General features: G+C 36.8%; 1 protein-coding gene across 1 annotated transcript; it reads right to left on the bottom strand.

Annotated features, from left to right (window-relative positions):
• Positions 1–1,481: 1,481 nt before the first annotated feature.
• On the bottom strand, positions 1,482–20,653 carry LOC101171688 (AP-1 complex subunit beta-1). Its single transcript, XM_004076784.4, has 22 exons — positions 20,523–20,653; positions 17,274–17,328; positions 17,033–17,138; positions 16,784–16,919; positions 16,336–16,581; positions 14,844–15,034; positions 14,527–14,748; positions 14,182–14,302; positions 13,835–13,930; positions 13,408–13,523; positions 13,141–13,306; positions 12,899–12,997; positions 11,964–12,223; positions 9,616–9,808; positions 8,875–8,916; positions 7,770–7,922; positions 7,450–7,595; positions 7,226–7,355; positions 5,195–5,279; positions 4,877–4,963; positions 4,189–4,343; positions 1,482–2,732 (listed from the first exon to the last, which is right to left on the bottom strand). Exons 2-22 carry the CDS (start codon positions 17,308–17,310, stop codon positions 2,658–2,660), a joined length of 2,862 nt encoding a protein of 953 aa, XP_004076832.1. The 5' UTR covers positions 17,311–17,328; positions 20,523–20,653; the 3' UTR covers positions 1,482–2,657.
• Between the last annotated feature and the right edge of the window lie 421 nt (positions 20,654–21,074).

The following is a 21,074-nucleotide window of genomic DNA, read 5'->3' as shown; positions in this document are numbered from 1 at the left end:
GAACGGAGGAGGGCAGTGCGCGCGCAGTGAATCTGAGAGAATGAATTGAAATTCGTGATATGTGAATTCAAGGCCACAAGAGCAGGACAAAACCCATACACAGGAAAATAAAATAAAAACTTTTGTGCACAACTACATTAATTAGATTCCAGAAGATATTCCTCTTTTATGGGTTAAATGACGGATTCTAGATAATAAAGCCTACATCTCCAACTGCAAAACATTTATCCACGTGATGCCTAAAACTGGGCTCATTGAAATAGATTTCCTGAAGGTTTTGAGAACACCACTAAGATGGACTGAGCATCAAGTCAGCCATCTTTCTGTACACTATAGCTTAAGTCTCTGGAAACCTTCTTTACATATGATTTGAGTTAATTACCGTATTTTCTGGACTATAAGTCGCCCTTTTTTTCATAGTTTGGCAAGGGGTGCGACTTATACTCCGCAGCGACTTATATTAGAACTAAATTGAAATAAATACATTGTTAACCCTCCTGTTATGTTCATTTGTGAGGAACAGAGACGATGTTCCTGGGTCAATTTGATGTATGAGGTATGTTAAGTGTTAAGAGTATGTTAAGTGACTCAGAGAATCAGCAAACTTTTTTTTACAGTAAGATCTTGAAGGCTAACAACATAATATTCTATTTTCCAATGATTTCATAGATTCAGAAATGCAATAAAAATGACTACTGTTTCTACAAATACAGGATGAAAACAGAGTATTAGTTGGCTACTGATGCTTCATGAAAAGAATAAATAAATAAGTTTGAGAAAAAATTACTGTGAAATTATTAGATAAACAGTCTGCTATGATTGTGTCATTTAAGGTTGTGAAAGTTAAAATGCGACTTATAGTCCAGTGCGACTTATCTGTGTTTTTTTCTACTTTATAATGCATTTTTGGGCAGGTGCGACTTATACTCCGGTGCGACTTATAGTCCGGAAAATACGGTAACACATTTCAGCGTCACCATGAGCTCCCAACATGACAAACATTTCTAAGACAGACACAAACTTTTTAATTCATGTAAAAAATCTGATGTAACTGGCTATATGTGAATTTTTTTAAATCTTTCACCTGTAAATAAAAGAGAAGTAAAGCAGAGCATTGCCTTAAAAAAGGGGGCAAGATAAAAAAATGAAAGCATCATTTCTAAATTTGGAGTTTTCCAAAGCTTTAAATTGGTTGTGGATCATCTGGTTATCAGCTTATACCTCAAGTGAGGCAAAAATAAACAACAAACAAGTCCCCCAATTTATTTTGGAGGGAGGCGTTCAATTTAATTTGCAATAAATTACCAGGTATCAAACTGTTTAGTTTCAGACATAAAAGAAAAATGTATTTTTCCACACCTCAAAAGGAAAATTCAAACTGCACATTTAAAAATTTTGCAGTGCTGTTTTTTGGATAATTTGCTTAACAATAGTTGTTAATATGTTGTCCTTTTCTACAGAAAATGATGCATTAGAAGTGCTCTGGTTGCACAAGATTTATTAACATAAGAATGGTTATTACAGTTTAAACACAGACTTTAAGCAATCATACATGAAATGCTCCATTTAACATTTTCCGTACGACTTTTTGTACTTTGTTTGCTGGCAACAACTTTTGAATATTGTGTACATCTTCAGGGAAAAGAGAAAGAGGGGATGAACTAAGGGAAAACCAACATGGGAAGGCGTGAGACGGGAAAAATGAAGCAGAAAAACAGACGGAGCAATCTAAGGAAACAGTGTAAACAACAAAAGCAACCCACTGGAAAAGAATTTTGCTTGATGGAATAAAGGCAAAGCTGCATTTTATTTACAACTGGACAAAAGTTTAATGGATTTTCTACAATTCCGAACTGCTGGACCACAATACAACACTGTGTGAAAGGGTGTGAGCACAATATCTATTTATGTTACACCATGAAACGTCACAATGTCACTTTAGGAACTTTTAAATCTGCATGGATGCTTGGTCTTGTGGGTTTTGGCTGACTTGTCATAAAGTGAACCTGGCGTTTAAAAGGAAAAACAGAAATCACAGAAATAAATGAGGAAAGTGAATCAATAAAGCCATCGAAAACAAATAAAGAGGTAGATGGAAAAACAAAACAAAGATGTGCATCACTGGGACATTTATTGTGCAATAACAGTAAAATGGAGTGGCACTGTAGAAACAGAAGAGCTGCTTTGAGTTCTGAAATGACCAAAACTTGGAATCGACTAAGACCTGTTCATCGGGTTAGACATGGATAACAAATTCATCAATGGAGGATTTTATTGTTTCATAATAATGAATTTTTTGTAAGGAAAAAAGGCAGAACATTTTAGCTGAAGCCACACACACGCACAAAAGCATCATGGGGCCCCTCCTTCCTCAGTCACAACAATAAGACACAAAGTTAAGGGATGGAATGGTACACCAGCTTTTCTGGGAGGTAAACATTTCAACTAGAAATGGAATTAAAGGATTCAATAATGCACATTATTCACTGGCTCGTGTTTGTCTTGTAGATCTGTTATAGGAAAAATACAGCTACTATATTTAATGTTACTCGTCTATCATTTACTGCTTGGGGCTTTCTTACTCTGGCAGTCAACTGCACACAAATGAAATGGAAACGTTGTTAGCAAAGAAAGGAGTTGTCGCCCGGTGAGACGGATCAGTTCTTCAGCACCGAGTCGTACATCTGATAGACGTACTGAGAAACCTCGGGGGCCCTGCACTTGAGAGACAGCTGTGGAAACAAACACGGAACACAATTACATCCTTTTTTTGCATTAGCATTTCAGATACTGTGTTTCATCATTTATCGTGAGATTCTAAAATTAATTGCGGTGGGTGAAATCAGACGATTATTTTCGATATTTGAAGGCTGTGAAACCCCTCACTACACACTTTATACACTTTTCTCAGACAGAGAAACATTTTATTTCTTCTTTAAACTGTCAAAGTCCTTACCTTCTTAGAAATTTTGTCTAGTTTTATGGAATTAAAAAAGATCTGATAGCGATCAAATAATTATGTAAAATTGACAAGAAACTGGAGGAGATAGATGGCAACAGTCTACAACCAATCAGAATGCAGAAAACAATGTGCACTGTAAAAAAAGGCTTCATTTTAAAAATGTTTTGCACAAAGCATTCTTTTTATTTTAGCACAATGTAAAAACCAATCAAAAGCACAATTTATACTTAATTCCATAATAGTCCAGAATAGCTAAATTTAAATATGGAAATTAAAGGATTTCTAAAATGATGCAGCAAGTAAGCATGAAAAAAAAATCTGAACAAATGTAAAATACTGTTTTTGACACGTTTGTGACAGACTACCTATTGATTAAAACGATGCAGGATGCGTTTCTTTCACATCGTAATGCTGATTTTGTCAAGTTGAGCAAAATGGATCTAAAAAGACCCAACAGTGATATTTTATAAGCTAAAACTTTGAAAATGTGTTCCTAAAACAGTTAAAGATTGGTGTAAAAAAAACAAAAGATTATTTTTATATTGTATATTTATCCAGTATTTCTTTGCATTTCGTATACTGTGCATTCCTGTGTTTTGTATTCTTAAAATTTGTTTCATCTCTTCAACAGCATCAGTCTTCCAGAGGACTGCAGAAAGAAATTAGCCTGTGTCTAAACTCTGGTCTTTCACTATATTGTGGTTCATGTTTTGTGGTCTCGCAATGTCTTTCAGGCAACTTTGCATGCTTTCTTTTTTTTTTACAGTGCACTGTGTTCTGCGTTCTGATTGGCGGTTGTCAATCAATCTCCTCAGTGCCATGTCTCCTGTACAGAATGTGTGCAAGTTGCCAAATGTACATAAAAGTTTGAGAAGATCTTCGTTCTTATTCAGTAATACTGGTCTCATTTTTCTAAAAGGGTTTGAACTTTGAGAGTTTAAACAAGGGAGAAGAGTATGACAATGTTCATGTCTGTTGGAAAAAAGTGTTTAGTGAGGAGTTTTAAAACATCTGTAATCCCACTTGGGGGGATTACACCCATTGTGGGTTAATTATGGAATGTATAACCCGCAATAAACAAGGAAACACTGCATTTACGTTTGTTTTTGATGTTCATTAATATACAATGTCTCCGTCAGAATAAATACATGTTCAAATAAATATTCAAATACAAAAGGAAGCATGACATTTGAGCAAGACTCCCCATAAACTACCCAACACTGTACCGTGTAATTGGGGTTTCCCGGCTGAATCCGGAGCTCGGCTAAGATCCAGATGCCGTTGGTTAGCTTGAGGGACTGGTAAAGCATGTCCTGACCTTCAACGTTTCTTTTGGCAATAGTGTAGATGTTGTTATTCTGCAGCTTTCCTGATACGGCGTCTGAAACAAAAAAAATGTTCACTTTACATCACGAAACCATCCCATTACAAAAAGTATGAATCACTTTAGGTACTAACACAAGCATATGCACTACGCAATGCACGTTTTCTACAAAGAGTGAGTTTATTCTAAAAGAGTTTAGGTGAAATATGACTGGTCACCTTAAGAGTTTTAGGTTATCTGACTACTCAAGTAACAAACCACTATGGATGACTGCCATCCAGGATAACAGAGACACATTAATGGGGGGCTTCTAAGAAGAAAAAGGCTGGATAGATAAAAAGAACCGAAATCCAAAGACAGGCATGCAGGTGAAAAAGAAAACAAAGAAAAGTGTGAGATGGAGATGCATCGCATGTGAAATATTTGACAATGAGGAAGAATATGTGAAAATATTTTGGATCAAGGAAAGAAACTGTTGCCCGCTTGATCTCTGCGGTAAATATTTACAATAAAATAAAGCAGATCTGCAAAGTTATCTAATGTTAGAAGAAAAACAAAAATCTAAAAATGTGTTTTATAGTGTCACCTACCTGCATTTAAGTGACAGTCCTTTATCTGATACTGCAGCTCATTTTCATTGGGGATGTCTTTCCATGTTGCCAAGAACACCTGTCGCTCTGAAGACGGTTAAAGAGAGTCACATAAAACCTACTGGATGCTTTGTTAAATGAAACAAATATATGTGTGAATATAATAGAATAAAAACCTATTCATTCCATTGAAAAAATACTTTAAAAATCCTTAACAATAAACCTAAAGAGAATAGATTTGTGAAAATATTCCTGGAAATGGTCTTTAGCACAGATTTTCTGATGTAAAATATTTTTAGAAATGCACAACATTCGTACCCATTTTTCCATCCTCAACAAAGAATATGTTGAGAGGGATGAGAACGCTGAAGTAAAACACATCAATGCTATTCTTCACAGCCACCTGCGCAAAAACCAACACAAGACAAATGAGAAAGTAGCTCAGACAAAAACAGAGTTTAAGGCGACAACGTTCCTTCAACTAAAACTAAAATATGAATTTCGCTTTTCCAAAACATCTGAACATTAGAAAAGTTTGAGGTGCCTCCTGAGGAGCAAATGGGTTCCCTCTGTTTACGGTCCATTATGTAGTTTTAACAGGTTTTTTTTTTTTTTTTTTTTTGCAAAAACAGTGGAAGCAATTAATAAGCTTACTTTGTGTAAGTTGATGAACCTGGTTAACAAAGGGCAGGAAAAGGTGACTGCAAAGCCAAGGTTACCAACAAACATAGCAAAAAATAGCAGTCAACAAAAATAAACAGCCCAAGCTTCAACTCAATCCCGAGTGCAGGTGAGCCGGTGCTTATTAAACTTTTCACTAATAAATAGTTAAAAAAGGTGAAATATACAAATCTGTAAAGTAAACAAAAAAAAGTGCAAAGAAACTACGTACATGTTGGCTCCTACAGTTATTAAAACCTTAGTCTGGATTATTTTGGCTCATTACATAAAAATCTATAAAGAGACTAAAAAAAATTTAACATGAGCAGTTTTAGAAAAGAAACAGCATCAAACTGAATATTACTAGATCAGAATTTTTCAAAGTCCTGATATTGTCATTGTGTTTGATAAAAGTAAGCAAAATTAAATGCGTTGTTTTCTTTTTTGTGACCTTATATCAGTGTTTTTCAACCTTTTTTGACCCACGGCACACTTTAACCTTGACAAAAATCCCGCGGCACACCAGCATCCAAAAAAAATAATAAATAAGCAGAAATTCATGGTCTCTATTGATCGACAGTCCCCCCCCCGCAATCTCACGTGCATTTTGTGATAATTGTGGCCAAAAAAGCAGGAAGTTGCGGCTGTTTTTTCTAAGAGATGAAATAAAAGTTAAATTAGAAAATTTAGAAACTGTTTGTTTGTCCGTTGAGGTTTCTAGACATTTCACGCGCACTCATTATGCGCTGGGACACTGGCCCTTTAAGCCAATGCATCATGGGAGATGTAGTGTGAAAACTGCCGAAAAAGGGCAGAAAGACTCGCGTCTGTGAGCTTCATTGTTTTGTTCACGGTCTGACACCGGACTCTGTGGAAAGCTACACCGCTAAAGACGAGCTTTAGCTGGTATTTTTGTTGGAACTGAGAGAATTTATGAGCAGAATTAAGAACAAGGAAGTGAAGACTTTAACCACTTCTGATTGGTCAGACTGCTGACATGTGATTAAGCCTTCAACAATGATTGGCGGAGACAGGTAAAGGGGCGGGACTTTCCCGCAAACCGCTATAGCTGCAGGTAAATACCGTCATTCTTATCAAAATGTCTTTAATAGAATCAAATAAACACAAATAAAAAGTAATTTTAAGATCTTTTATATTCCTCACTACTCAAGTGTTTTATCAGGGCCTGTTTGGATGAACAAAGAGCTGATTTCCTGGAGATGGAAAATGTTTTTAGATCAGTGAATGATTAATGAGGGTAATTTCCCACGGCACACTTGACCATCTCCCGCGGCACACTGGTTGAAAAACACTAGTTTTTCAACCAGTGTGCCGCGGCACACTGGTTGAAAAACACTGCCTTATATGGTTTGATTGATTTAATTCTGTTTGTATTATATTACTATATACATTTCTTTTAGAACCTTACAATCACATTTAGTACATGAAAGGCTGCAAATTCTGAAACCTCGAGAACCAATTTGTTAAAAATGTCTAAAAACGCATTTTGATCAAAGAGATGTAATTATACCGATATTCAAAATGTTACATGATGCATTTTTCTTTAAAATGACAAAATAATATTAAGCTGTTCCAATCAAAATGTACTCTCAAGCAACAAAGAAATAGCAGAATGCTTTCCAATGTACCTTATTCCAGTTAACATGGGTGGTAAAACGGCTCCTGTACCTGCAAATTATTCAAAGGATCCATCTTCATGACCGGTCCGATGGTGTTCAGGGGCAAAGAGATGTCAATGCTCTGGTTGGGCATCAGTGGAGTGTGGATCGGTAAAGGACTAGTGGGAATAACCCCGAAACTGCACAAACAAATAGAAAAAAACAATCCAATTGAAAAGAAATGTGGGGATGACGCTGAAGGCGTGAGCCACTTTGACTCCGTTCTGCTCAAACCTGTTCTTGTTAAATTGGATGGCGAAGTCGGCCATGTGCTGAAGTGCCTTGTTAGTGAAGGTCATGTCCATGTACATGTGGCCTTGGCGCCGAGAGAACGTTCCTGAGATCTCCAGACCCTTTGCTTTTACTGCGGGAAGCCAGACCTGATAACAAAATAAAGAATACATCACAAGAATCTGTTTTTAGACTGTGAGCACAATCCCTCTCCTCCAATTCTTTTTATTTCTACTTTTACAATCATTTATTATTTGAGCCTCGGCTAGTCTGCTTCTTATTGATTGTGAGAGAACAGTCAACATCAGCTGCAGGGCTCTCACCGCTTTTGGAGCAGCATAGCCTCCGGTGGTGATAGCCATCCCTGTGGAAAGCTCAAACAGGTCGTTCAGGCCGCTGCTGGCAGCCTGGGGGGCAGGTGTGGGTGAGGGGGCAAAAGTACTCGGGACAGATGAGGGAATGAAGTTTTGCCCGACCTAAAAGTGAAAAAACAAAACAAACAAAAAAATAGTGACCAGACTTTCTATAAACCCACAAAGAAAAACACCCAGAAAAATATCAGTTCTGTGTTTGACTGACAGTTAAAGGAACCGAAAACAAAACAGCTTTTTATGTGGTTTTGTGTGTTTTAGCCCATTTAACAATGAGATTTCTGCGAAATACACACACTGAGGTAATTAGCAATGCAGCCTGAGGCTTTCAAAAACACACAAAAAAACATTTTCTTTTATATAAAATGAATATGTATGAGACAAAGTGTTAAAAATGTTAAAATTTTTGTCTTCTATAACTATAGTTTGATGTCTAAACTACATGCAGAAATATTTGGTTAATTAAAACACATAAAAACACAAAGTACCAAAATGTTGCTTAAAAAAACATGCATTTTAAAAATAAAAGAACATTAAGGAGCATTTGTAAAGAAATGATAGACACATCCTTTACCAAATTCTAAAATGTGACTAAATATTCCTGCCAAATAAAATTATGGTGCACTTGCAGAGTATCGGGTCGAATTAGGATCAGCTTAACGTGAATGAAAAAAAACATTTTGTAATTTTGAAAAATAGAGCACTTATAAGAGAGGAGTGAGCAAATATATATGTTTTTTAATCACCACTACTTAATATTTTGCTAAAAACCCAAACTAACATTAAAAACATAATCCAAGACCAATAGAATTTAAGTAAAAGCTAAAGCAGAGAAAGGATAGAGTAGCAAAAAGAAGAAAAAAAATACTAAACATCACCAAAAAAATAATAAAATAACGACAAGAACCACTGAAATTACAAACAGTGAAATCATCAAATGAAAGCTTATCAGGAGTAAATCAATGCAAACAGACGGTGCTACGAGTTTGATAAGAAAAGTGAGGAGAGCATGCAGCGTGCAGGACAGCAGGAGGCTAAACAGAATGACTTGACTTACTGCTGGACTTCCCCCAACACCTCCGCCCAGGTCTCCCCCCAGCTACATGAGAGAAGACGAGATGCCCCCATAGAAAGCATCCAAACATCATAGACAGACCAAACACACAAAGACAGAGAGATGATCTTAGCAACCGCAGCCCGTCAAGATGAGGAGCCCCTGACTTTCTGTAAAAATATTAACTGCATGAAAATCATCATGAAGAATCAGGATATTCTAGCTGAAAAAGACCTCAGATAAAACTTCAATTTAAAAGGAAGATCAATGGAATTAATATTAATCAAAAACATTTATGGCCTTAAAATCTTCTGGTGTGAAATATGATTTTGCTTGATGGTAAAAACAAATTTTTTTAAAGGTGATACATCTACTGCTGACAAATAACTTTATGCGTTTTCCATTAAAGTGTCATTAAACTGAACAAAATTGCAGAATTTTTCCAAAACTCAAAGCCTGTCTTTGACTTGATAGGGCAGTGAGCAACTTTATGAACAAATATGCATCAGAAGTGATTTATTTCACCAACAATGTTGTCAAAATGATGAGCTTATGAGAATAAAAACAATCAATCAAATTAGTGAGAAAAGATTGAAATCTGAACTGAGGTAGTTTATCCGCCACATCAGAATCAGAACTGGTTTTTGAGCATAATTAACAGACAATAGTTAAAATTAAATGGCTAGTTAGATTTCTTGTATAAATATAGTTTACAGGCACTGTACTGTGTGCATGCAGGCTTACCAAACTGTCCAGACCTCCTCCCAGAAGGTCCACCGCACCCATCTGCATGGAGGAAACCTGAGGCACGTTGACTGGGGGACCCAGGTCCAGATTCAGCAGGTCTCCCAGCAGGTCGCCCTGGCTGGGGATGACATGAGGCTGATCCATGGCGGCGGCTGGACCGCCACTCACCGGGCTTTCACCGGTCTCAATGCTGCAGAGAGAAAAGGGGTGAAATGATGAGAGACAGCTGCTTGGTTTAACAGACGTTTTCAAAGAGGAGTAGGTGAGGCGCACCTTCGTGATAAACACTAATGTGAAGGAATCATAATAAAAATTGAAATTCACTTATTCTGACTGTTTATGCAAGAACTGGTAAAAGCGCATTTTCAAACTATGAACACTCAACACATTTTCATTCTATTGATAAACCAACCAACCAAAAAAAAAAATCTGCATTTAAACATTTACTTTAAATTGTAAAAAAGAAATATAAGTTTCTAAATAATGTTTAGTTGGCAAAATTCCCCAAAACATAAAAAATGTAAAAATAATTAAATGATTTTGAAGTTCACCTCCTGTCCTTATTTTATATGACTATTTTTATTTAATAACTTTAAACTTCAAAGCTGCGCATCTATGTGCCACTTATTGTGAAAGTCTAAATGTAATTACAACTTCCTCTATTTTGGACACAAAATCGGACTATTATTAAAAAAAATATAGAAGTAAAATGCAGCAACATCTTAAGGTTGAGCAACTTTTAAGTCTGTTTGTGGTTTAAAATGTGTTTTGAAATGCAAACTGAAAGGTTTGCAGTTTACACACAAATTAATTTTGAAAGCCCTTTTTATGGATATCGAGGCTTTAAATGCCCCAAAAAAGTATTTTATTGCAGCTTTTGCATTTTAGTTGTCAAACAGACTCACAGTATACTGTACTTTCAATAATTTCAATCACTTTTAAAATAATTTAATCCTGTTACTTTGACTTTGGGTTAAGATTAAAAACCAATTTACTTTTTGAAGTGTGTTTTACATTAAATGTTCCTAAAAAATATGGAAAAACACAGTTTGAAAAATATATCTGTGTAATCCAGGGCTCCAGACTAACTTTTTTCACTAGGAGCACAGTGGCCCCTAACTGAAAATTTTAGGGGCACAACCAGAAAATTTAGGGGCGCATACCATAAATCAACATGCTAACCAAATCTACTAATTTCCACTGTATTACTAATAAATACTTTAATAATAGATGCAGAAATTAAAATGTGCTGTTCCAAATTCAGTGTCACATTTTATTCTGCACTTTTGAAGATGCAAAAACAGGTAAACTGACAGCAGCATCGCTGTCATGACAGTACAAATAGTAAAGAAAACGGATGGAAATTTATCTTGGTGACACCAAATAGGTGCAGCCAAGATGCACAATAACCGTGTTTGAGATCACCCAGGTGAACTCAACACTGCACAGATCACCTGGTGTGAGACGTATATTTTTGTTTTTGCTCCAACATCAACTGTCAATCATCAAAAAAATATCACAAGAATGGGGTGGGAGCAAGGGGCAAACCTACCCGGACACAGCTGGAAATTTAGTACTGAACTGACTGATAGCTGCCCTACAGACTACAAAACAATGCATTATGGGACATGTGTCCTAATGGGTGGTTGTAGTTTAGTGATCAATTAAAATAATTTAATATGCCAACTGATTAAAAATAGGCTACATACATTACAAAAAAATAAAATAATTATAAAAGATATAATATCACAAATCACAGATCATACTAAGGGGGAGAAGAATATTAAAACTAAATTGAATGTTAAGGACAACTCCAACTGTTGTCCTTCAGTCTTGCTGCAGATTCACCTTCATCTCACAGCCCCCCCCCCGCCTGGTGTCCCCAACGATCCAGGCGAGGTGCTGGTTCATCTCAAACACGTCTATCGTTGCATTTTCCCCACGTATTTTCAGTGTGTCTAAAACTAATGTTGTTTTTGCTCGAGCGTGTTTAAAGTTCAAGCCCCGTTAGCTGTCACGCATGTACGTGGGGGACATTTATTCTCCTCAGCTGACCCGACTCCCGCGGGAGCGGTGAGCTGCCGTAACCCGTTTGATGCGCCGCCGTAACCGTAACCAAAACCTAAACCTTCCTCCGGGTCTGTGTGACCCAGAGAAAAGTTCAGCACGGACTGCATGTATTTAGAAAATTACGAGCGAATAGACACTTTTCACACCTTTTCTAAAAAGGAAAGTAAAGCAAAATGCGACCAATTGGTCGCAGTCTGGAGCCCTGTAATCTCTTTATAAAAGAGCAGATCTTTTTCAGAAAAGAACCCTCCTGAAAATTTGGTGATAATTCTGACCTGCTGTGCTGAACAGGAAGGTGTTTCCTGTGGACTCCATGACTTCCCTCCACAAAGGCGCTGGGTGGTTTGTGATAGACGGAGGCCAGGGAGCCAATGTGGCAGATGAGCTCATCCAGCAGTGTGGGCTCAATCAAATCCGTCTCCTCAGAGATCAGCGGTTTCTCTGAGAGCACCACCTCTTTGGCAGTCACAGGGTCAGTTGACAGCAGACGCCAATAAATGTAGCCTCTGTCACGGAGGTCAGGGTTGTCAGAGTCCTAAAATTAAAGACATTAAAAACAGTTGAATGAAGTTGAAGTTTAATGTCTTTACTAGGAGTTTTGACAAAGTCCTGTCAAAACCCAGAAGCTTTAATTTTATGCAACACTGAAAAGCTTGAGAGTCTTGTTACCTATTTGACCACATGAGGATGTGAAAAGATAATAATAGTCTTTCAAATTTCATATAAATTATATACTAATATTTTATTAAAACAGTCAATTATATTTAAATCTAAATTGCTTTTTTTAAACTTATTTCATTAATCTGAACTTCATTTTTTCATCTACAAAAAATACTTTGAAGATTTCTTTACTTACGGTGACAGTAGCGCTTTCAGTTTTTATAGTTTAAATATTTAAAACCTAACATTAGTCTGTAATTTTACATTACCCTGATTTATATTTTTACAACACTATGATATGTATAAAAAAAAAAATCAGATGTTGCAAATATTCATACTCAAATCTTCGATCCCAAATTTCTGGGTATTGGAATATTTGTTACAGCTCTAACCATCTAAATAATAAAAATCTGTGGAAAATTTAAGAACTGAAGCCTCTTTTTGAGTTCAACGTATTTGCATAAAAGGCCATCAAAAACCCAAATGCTGTCATGGTGACAGAAAAAAAAAAGGTGAACATTTCTGTCATCTGAATACAAACAACACATACCTGAGTAGCCAGGCTGAGGACCTGCTGCACCAACTCCTGAGTCTCAGACGGCTTCTTAAGGAACAGCTTGACGATGGCGGTCAGCAGAGTGAGTTGGACCTTCAAACCGAAACAGATTGAAAAAGATCACTGAGGCCACTAGGATTACTGACAAATAAAAATAGGATGGAAACAGACAAACTGTCTGCTGACATTCTCTCCACTACAAGATTAACACGAAGCGTCTTTGTCTGTGACCCCACCTGGGTGCTCTCATCATGGAAACCCTCAAGGAAGCTCTCCAGCAGCTCATCCGCATTGTCAATCCTTTCTGCATACTCCCCAACAATCCAGATCATGGCCGCCCGAGCATCCGGCTCATCCAAAGAGTCCAGGTTCTCACACAGAGTGGCAATGATGCTTTCGTACCTGAGAAATATCAACGGGTTAGCATTAGGCCAAGACGTCCAGCAACTAACGGCTTCTATTAAAGCTGAAAATTAATATTTGAGCTCTGACGGGACGCATACTTGTTAGGGTACTTGCGGAAAATGTCTCTGATGACCACAATAGCCTCCTGGACCACGTAGTTGACCTTAGTCTGGATCAGGTCCAGCAGGGTGCTGACGCAGCGCTCAGCTGATTGCTGGAGAAGAACAGCAAACATGAAGCATGTCTTCATGATGAAAAGCCTTTAAAAAACTCACAAACATTTCGTTTTCAGCAGCACTGTCAACAGTAAACTAATAAATGAACGTATTCATTTGATACACACTGTCTATAACATTTTGACAACACCTAAAGAAACCGACAACAAAAACATTTACTTCCTTCAAAAACACTCACCCTGCGCACAGAAGATTAAATAAACTGTTGCAAAATATTACAATATAAACGCAGATGATGAAAAACGGACAGAGAGTGAAATGATTTACAGCGTCATGGGACCTTTCCTACCTCCACTTTGATGGCACAGCGTCCGATCGCTCGAACCGCCTTCCGCACAAAATCAACGTCTACCTCTGTGGCATATTCCTTCAATTCAGCCAAAACCTGCAAGTAAACCAAGTAAATTACTTTAAATTCGACATAAACATAAACAACTTCATGTCTGTGCTGCTTAGATAACACACATGCTTTGGATTTTAACCAAATGATGACTCGTCTGCTTAAAGTAAAAACTTGCACTTTGTCAATCTGGAATCCATTATGTTTCAATCTTTAATAAGGTCTATATCGTGTTTAACACGGGTAAATAATCTACATAACAACGATCATAGTGAGATGCTTTTCATTTAAGATACCTGGGCGATGTTGGCCTGGGAAGCCAAGCGGATCATAATGTCCAGTTTCTCCAGTTTCACATAGATGGGGTCGTTGTACTTGACGAAGAACACCTTGATCTCTTGTTTGAGGATCTCGGGCCTACACACATTTTAGACAATAAATATTCAGTTTTACCATCTGGTGCTTGATGTACTTCTACTAAATTCTGACATTTTATGTGTTTTTTATTTCAAAAAAACTTTAGGCCACTTTGCATACTTTTTTAAATGGCAAAATCGCTGCAAAACTGTCAAAAGTACAAGATAAAAAAGCTTTTTCTTAGTTTTCTGTATTAGAAACTTAGTAGGTCCGATCACACACACCTCTTCTGAACAATGAGGTTGATGTTCCTCAGAGCCACATACTGGACCTCTGGTTCTCCAGAGAGCAGGGTAACCAGTGGAGGGGACAACTTCTTCAGCAGCATGTTGTAGTAGTCGGAGTCTTTGGGCAGCAGCTCTAAGAACTTCATGAGGACCTTGACAGCAGACAGAACCACTGCTGAGTTGGCATGAGACAGTCGGGGAGTGACTCGCTCACAGATGCTTCGAAAGAAAAGCAGGAAAATGTCAGCCAGAAAAAAAAAGAAAACAACAGCAATAGTGTACAGTAGATGAAAAGAAGATGGCGTTAAAGTAACCTTTGAGCTTCACGTTCATCCTTTGGGTTGTAGTTTGAGAGACAATCCAGGATGAAGATCTGCCCCCACTCAGTGCATTCATTTAGAGCCGTCAGCAGCTTGTTAATGTTCTGAGGGTTCAGGTCCAGGAGGTTGCTGTTGGGGTGAGACTCGCTGATCTCTGACAGGGCAGCAACAGCATTGGCCACAACCTTAAGAGCACAAGAGGATTTCAGTTTCACTACTAAGATCTTTACATTAACAGCACTAGCTTTAATAGCATCGCATCTGGCGTAAATTCCAACGGCGTAAAAAAATGTTTACCGGTACTTTAAATTACGAGAAGGGTAGCAGAGTTAATCATAAATGTAAACGTTTCCAGAAATGGGGCAGCAAGGCAAAACACAAATAAAAAACTACTTTGTGGGTATATTTTAAACAAAATAAATGCTTACGATTACATTTTGTTCACATAATTGAAAAAAATAAATGCCACAGTATCTTAATACAGCAGTGACATGCAGGCAGGGGAGGCAATGCTTCACCCGCCGTCATAAGATATACAGGCTACTGATGATTTTATAAATACTTGTTTACTAATCTGTGCCATCAATGCAGAGATCAAAATCTCTGTTTTCTGGGGTGCTTTTTTGTTCCATTACAAAAAAGGCTGGCAGCTGCGGCAGCATCGAGTGCTGCCTCACCCTGGAGGGCGCCAACCCTTCCAAACTGGGTTGATTGCGTGCCTTTTGCTAACTTAATTCATGCTACCAATATAATGCTTTATTTAAAAAAAACCATACATTCTAGACATGTTTAACATGTCTCTACTTTCCATATAACAGTTATGGGATTTATATATATATTTCCCTAATTTAGTGTTCAGATCTGACAAAAAGCCGCACCGAGAAGGCATAAGGCGAGGCAGGCAGTAGAAGGCGCTCGTCAGCTCATGTTTGTTTTTCTTTTGCCAATTCAATAGGAGTGTTATTTTATGTTTTGCTCTGACAGACTGAAAAAAATGGCGGATGTAATGTCCCAGCTCCAAAAGTCTCTGAAAATTGGACGTTCACTAAAAACAAAGACCAAAGCTGAGCTTTAAGAGCTTCAAAGTCTGAAAAAGGTTTTCAAATATTTCTAAAAGTAAAAAGAGGAGCAGGGTTTTGACACTAAAGTCACTGAGATTTTCGCCCAGAGGAAGACGCGTACAGACCTCATTTACAAGGAAAGGTTAGCTCAGTGAGAGAATCCTGTGTGTGCTTGAGGTGCGAGTGGGAGAAAGCATCCACCATGGTCTGTAGCATCCATACATTTTACATTCTTCTTTAATCCAATATGTACCTTGTTTTATATATTTATTTGGTATATTGTATATGAGAATGTGTGATTTCAGTCTGTGATTTAACCTTTTAATGGGTTTCGGCCTGTTGGCAAACATAACTTAATAAATAAATCATTTTCTGTCATGAAATATATAAAGGTATAATCTTATAAAGTAAGTCAGAACACACACCATGGGGTTTGAGTCAGCAATGAGATCTCTCAGAGAGTCCAAGAAACCTTGGTCCTCCACCATCTGAGCATTTATGTCGTGTAGTTTAGCGACGCAGACGGCCGCCGTCTTTCTCACATACGGATCCTCGTCTTTCAGACACTTCCTCAGCGGCTCACACAGGTATTCTGTTATTTTGTCCACTCGGATGCAACCCATGGTGCGGACAGCCAAAGCTCGGATTAGAGGGTTGGGGTCCTCACAGTCCTATATAGCAAAAGAAAAGAAAAAAATTAGATTCCACTGCGGGCAGATGTTTAAAAAGATTCAACTTGGTTGACTGGAAAAAACTCCTTTCTTAAAAAAAATTTAAAAGATACTATACACAGCAATCCCCATGTCATTTGGTTGATAAAGACTCCAGGTAAAATTACTTATTGCGGGACTTGTATTAATAAAAAGGATTTGCCTTGACAAAACTGTTGACAGCCATGATGGCCATGTCAGGCTGGCTCTTGGCGTAGTTCATCAAATAGAGGTAGACCAACTTCTTCAGCTCCAGGTTATCCGTCTGCATGCAGTTGACCACATCAGGGAACAAAGAACTGACAGCAAAACAAAAGGACGTGGTCAATATATAACATGAAATAATCAGGGGTGTTGTCTGCAAATTAATCAAATAAGAAAAATTAAATACAATTGAATATTTTTCATGTACCTGACATCCTTGCCAACAGTCATGGCTGCAATGACTTTTTTCACAGCTTCCTTCCTTTTCTCCTTTTTTTCATTGTTCAGCTCTGCCTTCAGTTCAAAGATCTCCCCTGTAAAATGAATAATACATCAACTGTTTTAAAATCGGATCTGAAAAGGTCAATATGAAAGGATTTCATTATTTACATTAGCTTAATTTGGAATATGTGTAAGAACTGGCATGTTTTCTACCCGGAACCACTTACCTTTTTTGTTTGTAGTGAAATATTTGGAGTCCGTCATGATTGTGGTCCCTAAAGGCTAAAAAAAAAAAGAAAGGTAAATGATTGTACATGTAGAAAATTACTCAGCAGCCTATCACAATCTTTCCTTTTTTTTTCTTTTCTTTACAAACTTGTTTCAATTATTGTTCTACTAAATGTCAATGCCTTTCAGCACAACAAATATCTAAAAAAAATCTTTGAAATCCCTTATTGTAACTTGAATAAAATGAATCATTTTTCTTCAATATAAACTTAATTGAAGGAAAATATTATATACAAAAACTATATCAGGGAGAAAAATGATTAAACTCAGGAAAATCCCAGTGAAAAAGGAAAAAGAAAACAGTGCACATAATCAAAAAAAAACAAGAGCAGAGACAGAAGAAATAAGTAGAGAAAAAAATGGGAAAAAGATGGGACTCTGCCAGTTTCAGAAGAAGATTGCAAAAGGTCATGTCAGGTGAAATAGGTCAAAACCAGGTCAAATTATTGGTGGGAATTTTGCTGGGAAAACGTCACAAGATTTCTTTTTTAAATCACTCCAGTTCAAAAGTGGCATGAGAGCAGTGGAGATGCAAGCTGGAGATGTGGAAGCACTTTCATATATTCTGGGACTGTTCAGCTGTTCAAAAAATACTGGGTTGAAACCCACACACATTTGCAGAAAGTGTTTAAGATTGCTTTTACGTGTACATTTGTGACTGCTGTTTAGTATGAACAAGACATGATTATGTGAATGAATGAAAACGTATTCAATATTGTTATGTTCTGCACTCCAAATACACATGAGAGTACCGTATAAAAATGTGCATATGTTTTATTAAACACTACATATCTTTGTAACTGGACTTGGGATGGATTTAACTTTTTGGATAAAAACGTACTTAACATGCTTGTACTTAACATAACTTGCTGGCAGCAAGTGCAAAAAGCTGCAAAACAAAAAGATGCTACAAACAGCAAACCCCAATAACAGAGGAGTGGGTCACTATACTCACAATATTGACATTATGGAAAAGCTTTCATTCTTAATTCAAATTCAGACAGGTTTTATAAGAAATGGTCAAATTGGACAGACTATGTTAAACCTGTCTGGACAGATTTTTTCTAAAAGTCGACTTTTAGAATATTTTAATAATTTATTATGATAACACAGTGTTTAAGAAAATATATACACAGTTTTATACTCTCATGTGTATTTGGCGTGCAAAGCATAACAATATTGAATAACTTTTCATTCAATGGCATGATCCTTGCCTTACACATGCTAAACAAGAGTCACAAAAATACACCAGGACAGAATCCCAGAAAATATCTCCCAATGCACAACTCTTTTCCACACCAACATATTGACTAAAGAGTCCAGCAGGGTGTAGTTTTTCACAATAAAACAGCCATTGTTTGGTTTTTAGATTGTTTACAGAAGTCCTAAAATGCATCACCAATAGATTTATCAGTAAGATTGGAAGAAAGCCCCATTCATACAACATTTTATTTTACTTTAAAAAAAAAACTTTATTGTACAAAACGTAAGTACAATCCAAAACACAATTTTGCAAAGTAATCTTCAGATATGCCTGGGGAGCATACATATTACATGCATTTTACATAAAAATATTCAGGTTTCTACAACCTTCATACAAACATACAGCTTTTTGATTAAGGCTTTTAGAGATGTTACTGAGATACATTTCAATTTGTTTGATTAACAGAGGGGATAATATAGAAGAGGAAGAAAATTTGCGTTTATGAATATAAAATCTGCCAAATGTAATAATAAGATTACTTATGAGTTTTTTATTTGAGTCCAAGTTTTTATTATGAAAGCCAAAAATTATATATTCAAATTTCAGAGTGAAGTTGGGGTGAATATGATTTCTGATCAATTGTAAACACTTTTTCCAAAAAAATTCTAATTTCAGTACAATTCCAAAAAAGGTGGCCAATTGTTTCTGGTTGTGTTTTGCAAAAGGTACAATTGATTTAATGCATCTTAGCATGAATTGATTGGTGGGGTAAATTTCGTGAATTATTTTAAAAGAAACTTCATTCATTTTATTATTTATCATAAATGTTTGGGTCACACTCCAACCTTTCCTCCAAATACCATCGGGAACAAAACATGTCCAGTAGGTTTTAGTACATGGCACAGAAATGACGTCCCAGAGAAATTACAAGTACTTTTATGTTTTTTGTTCTAGTGTGAGGGATTAAAGCAGATTTTTCCTGTGGTGGTGTCAGTTGCATCCATAGAGGGCATTTCTTCATTCCTAACAGTTGTTTTAAACATTTGGCATATTTCTTTGGAAACGGTTTCAAACACAATGGCATATTCTTTAGAAGTCACAACCAGATTGTATTTAGAGTTGAATTCAGTATACCTTAATAAATGCCCGTTCATGTTAAAAAGTTGGCCCACCAGTAGAATTCTTTTCTCAAACCAATGTGGGGAAAAACAAAGATTTTTTCTTGTATAATATTAATATTTGTTGTTCCAAATAAATAAGTTATGAGGAGAGAACTTGTGTTTAATAGTGCCACCCATGCAAGAACCATTCATACAACATTGGCAGTTTGTCTTTTGCAATAATAAATAAATATGATAGTTAGTGATCTACGGCTGAGCGGGAAATATCGGAGTCTTTACAATAAATCCACAAAGAAACAAAAGTAACACGTTTACCAATAATGAATGATGGTGGCTGCACGCCCTAACTTCTTCTACAACGGAGCGATATGCTGCTAATTTTTGCACATTAAGCAAATTTGTTTTCCGGTTTCAACTCGCCGCTCCGGTTTGAAAGCTAAACCAATAATCTTTTACAAGTTGCGACAACAAAATCGGCATTTTTCACCGTTTGTCCTCTCCGAAACAAAACGTTAGCTAGAGTTGAGCCACAGCCGTTACACTTCGCTAGCATTAGCTAAAAAGGCTAACCATCATCGTCCTTTACACTTCAGTGACGAAGTGTCAAAATGCAAATTTACACAAATGTCAGGGTACTTATTTCGACAGTTTCTTTGCAACTGTATGTGACGCGTTTATTTTCAGTCGAACCTCCACATTGAAATGAATAGCGAGAAGCGGCCCAGTTTCATCACATCACCGACCGACGAACGGAGCTACTCTGCCGCTGGACTGTCACTGTGCCACCTCCCTCAAAAGTATAATCAAAACAAACGTGTAGATATCTACTTGTATTTCATTTTTAACAGTTTCATGTTCAATACCTGGCTGCGGTTACGTGAGCCGGAAAATAGTCCAAGAGGTCGAAGACGTAGGTTGGTCCTGTGCTTGGTGGGGAAAAAGATGGAGAATCGGGATATAGATGGTGAGTTCACGATCGTAGGAAACTGGAAAACTTCCTACTGGAGTGCAGAAAAGTGGGCGTGTGAACATGAAATCAATTTTTTTTTCATGATTTGGAGCACAAACTCTGACCCAACCGTTTATTTTAAAACAAAAATGAAGCTTAATTAATGACAATTTTTTAAGCCATGTTCATGTTGGTGTTTTTATTTGCTAGTTGTTTTGTTGTTTTAAACTATCAGAGCATCTTACTTTTAACAAGTAAACGTGCAAGACTGCAGGTGTTTATATTATTGATAGTTTAAAAGAAAAAAATGCAAATTACAATCTTTTTTACATAGTTAAAGATTAAATTGCAAGCACATAAAAGCCTTTCTAACCTAGGTCAGTGTTGTAAATCCTCATAAAATCAAAGAACACGTTCTCTAAAAATAAAATGCATTAGTTTCTTAACTAAATGACGCTTCACAAAA

Source organism: Oryzias latipes, chromosome 14, assembly GCF_002234675.1.
Source record: "Oryzias latipes chromosome 14, ASM223467v1".
NCBI classification, from domain to species: Eukaryota; Metazoa; Chordata; class Actinopteri; order Beloniformes; family Adrianichthyidae; genus Oryzias; species Oryzias latipes.
This window is presented reverse-complemented; position numbering and strand designations above follow the sequence as displayed.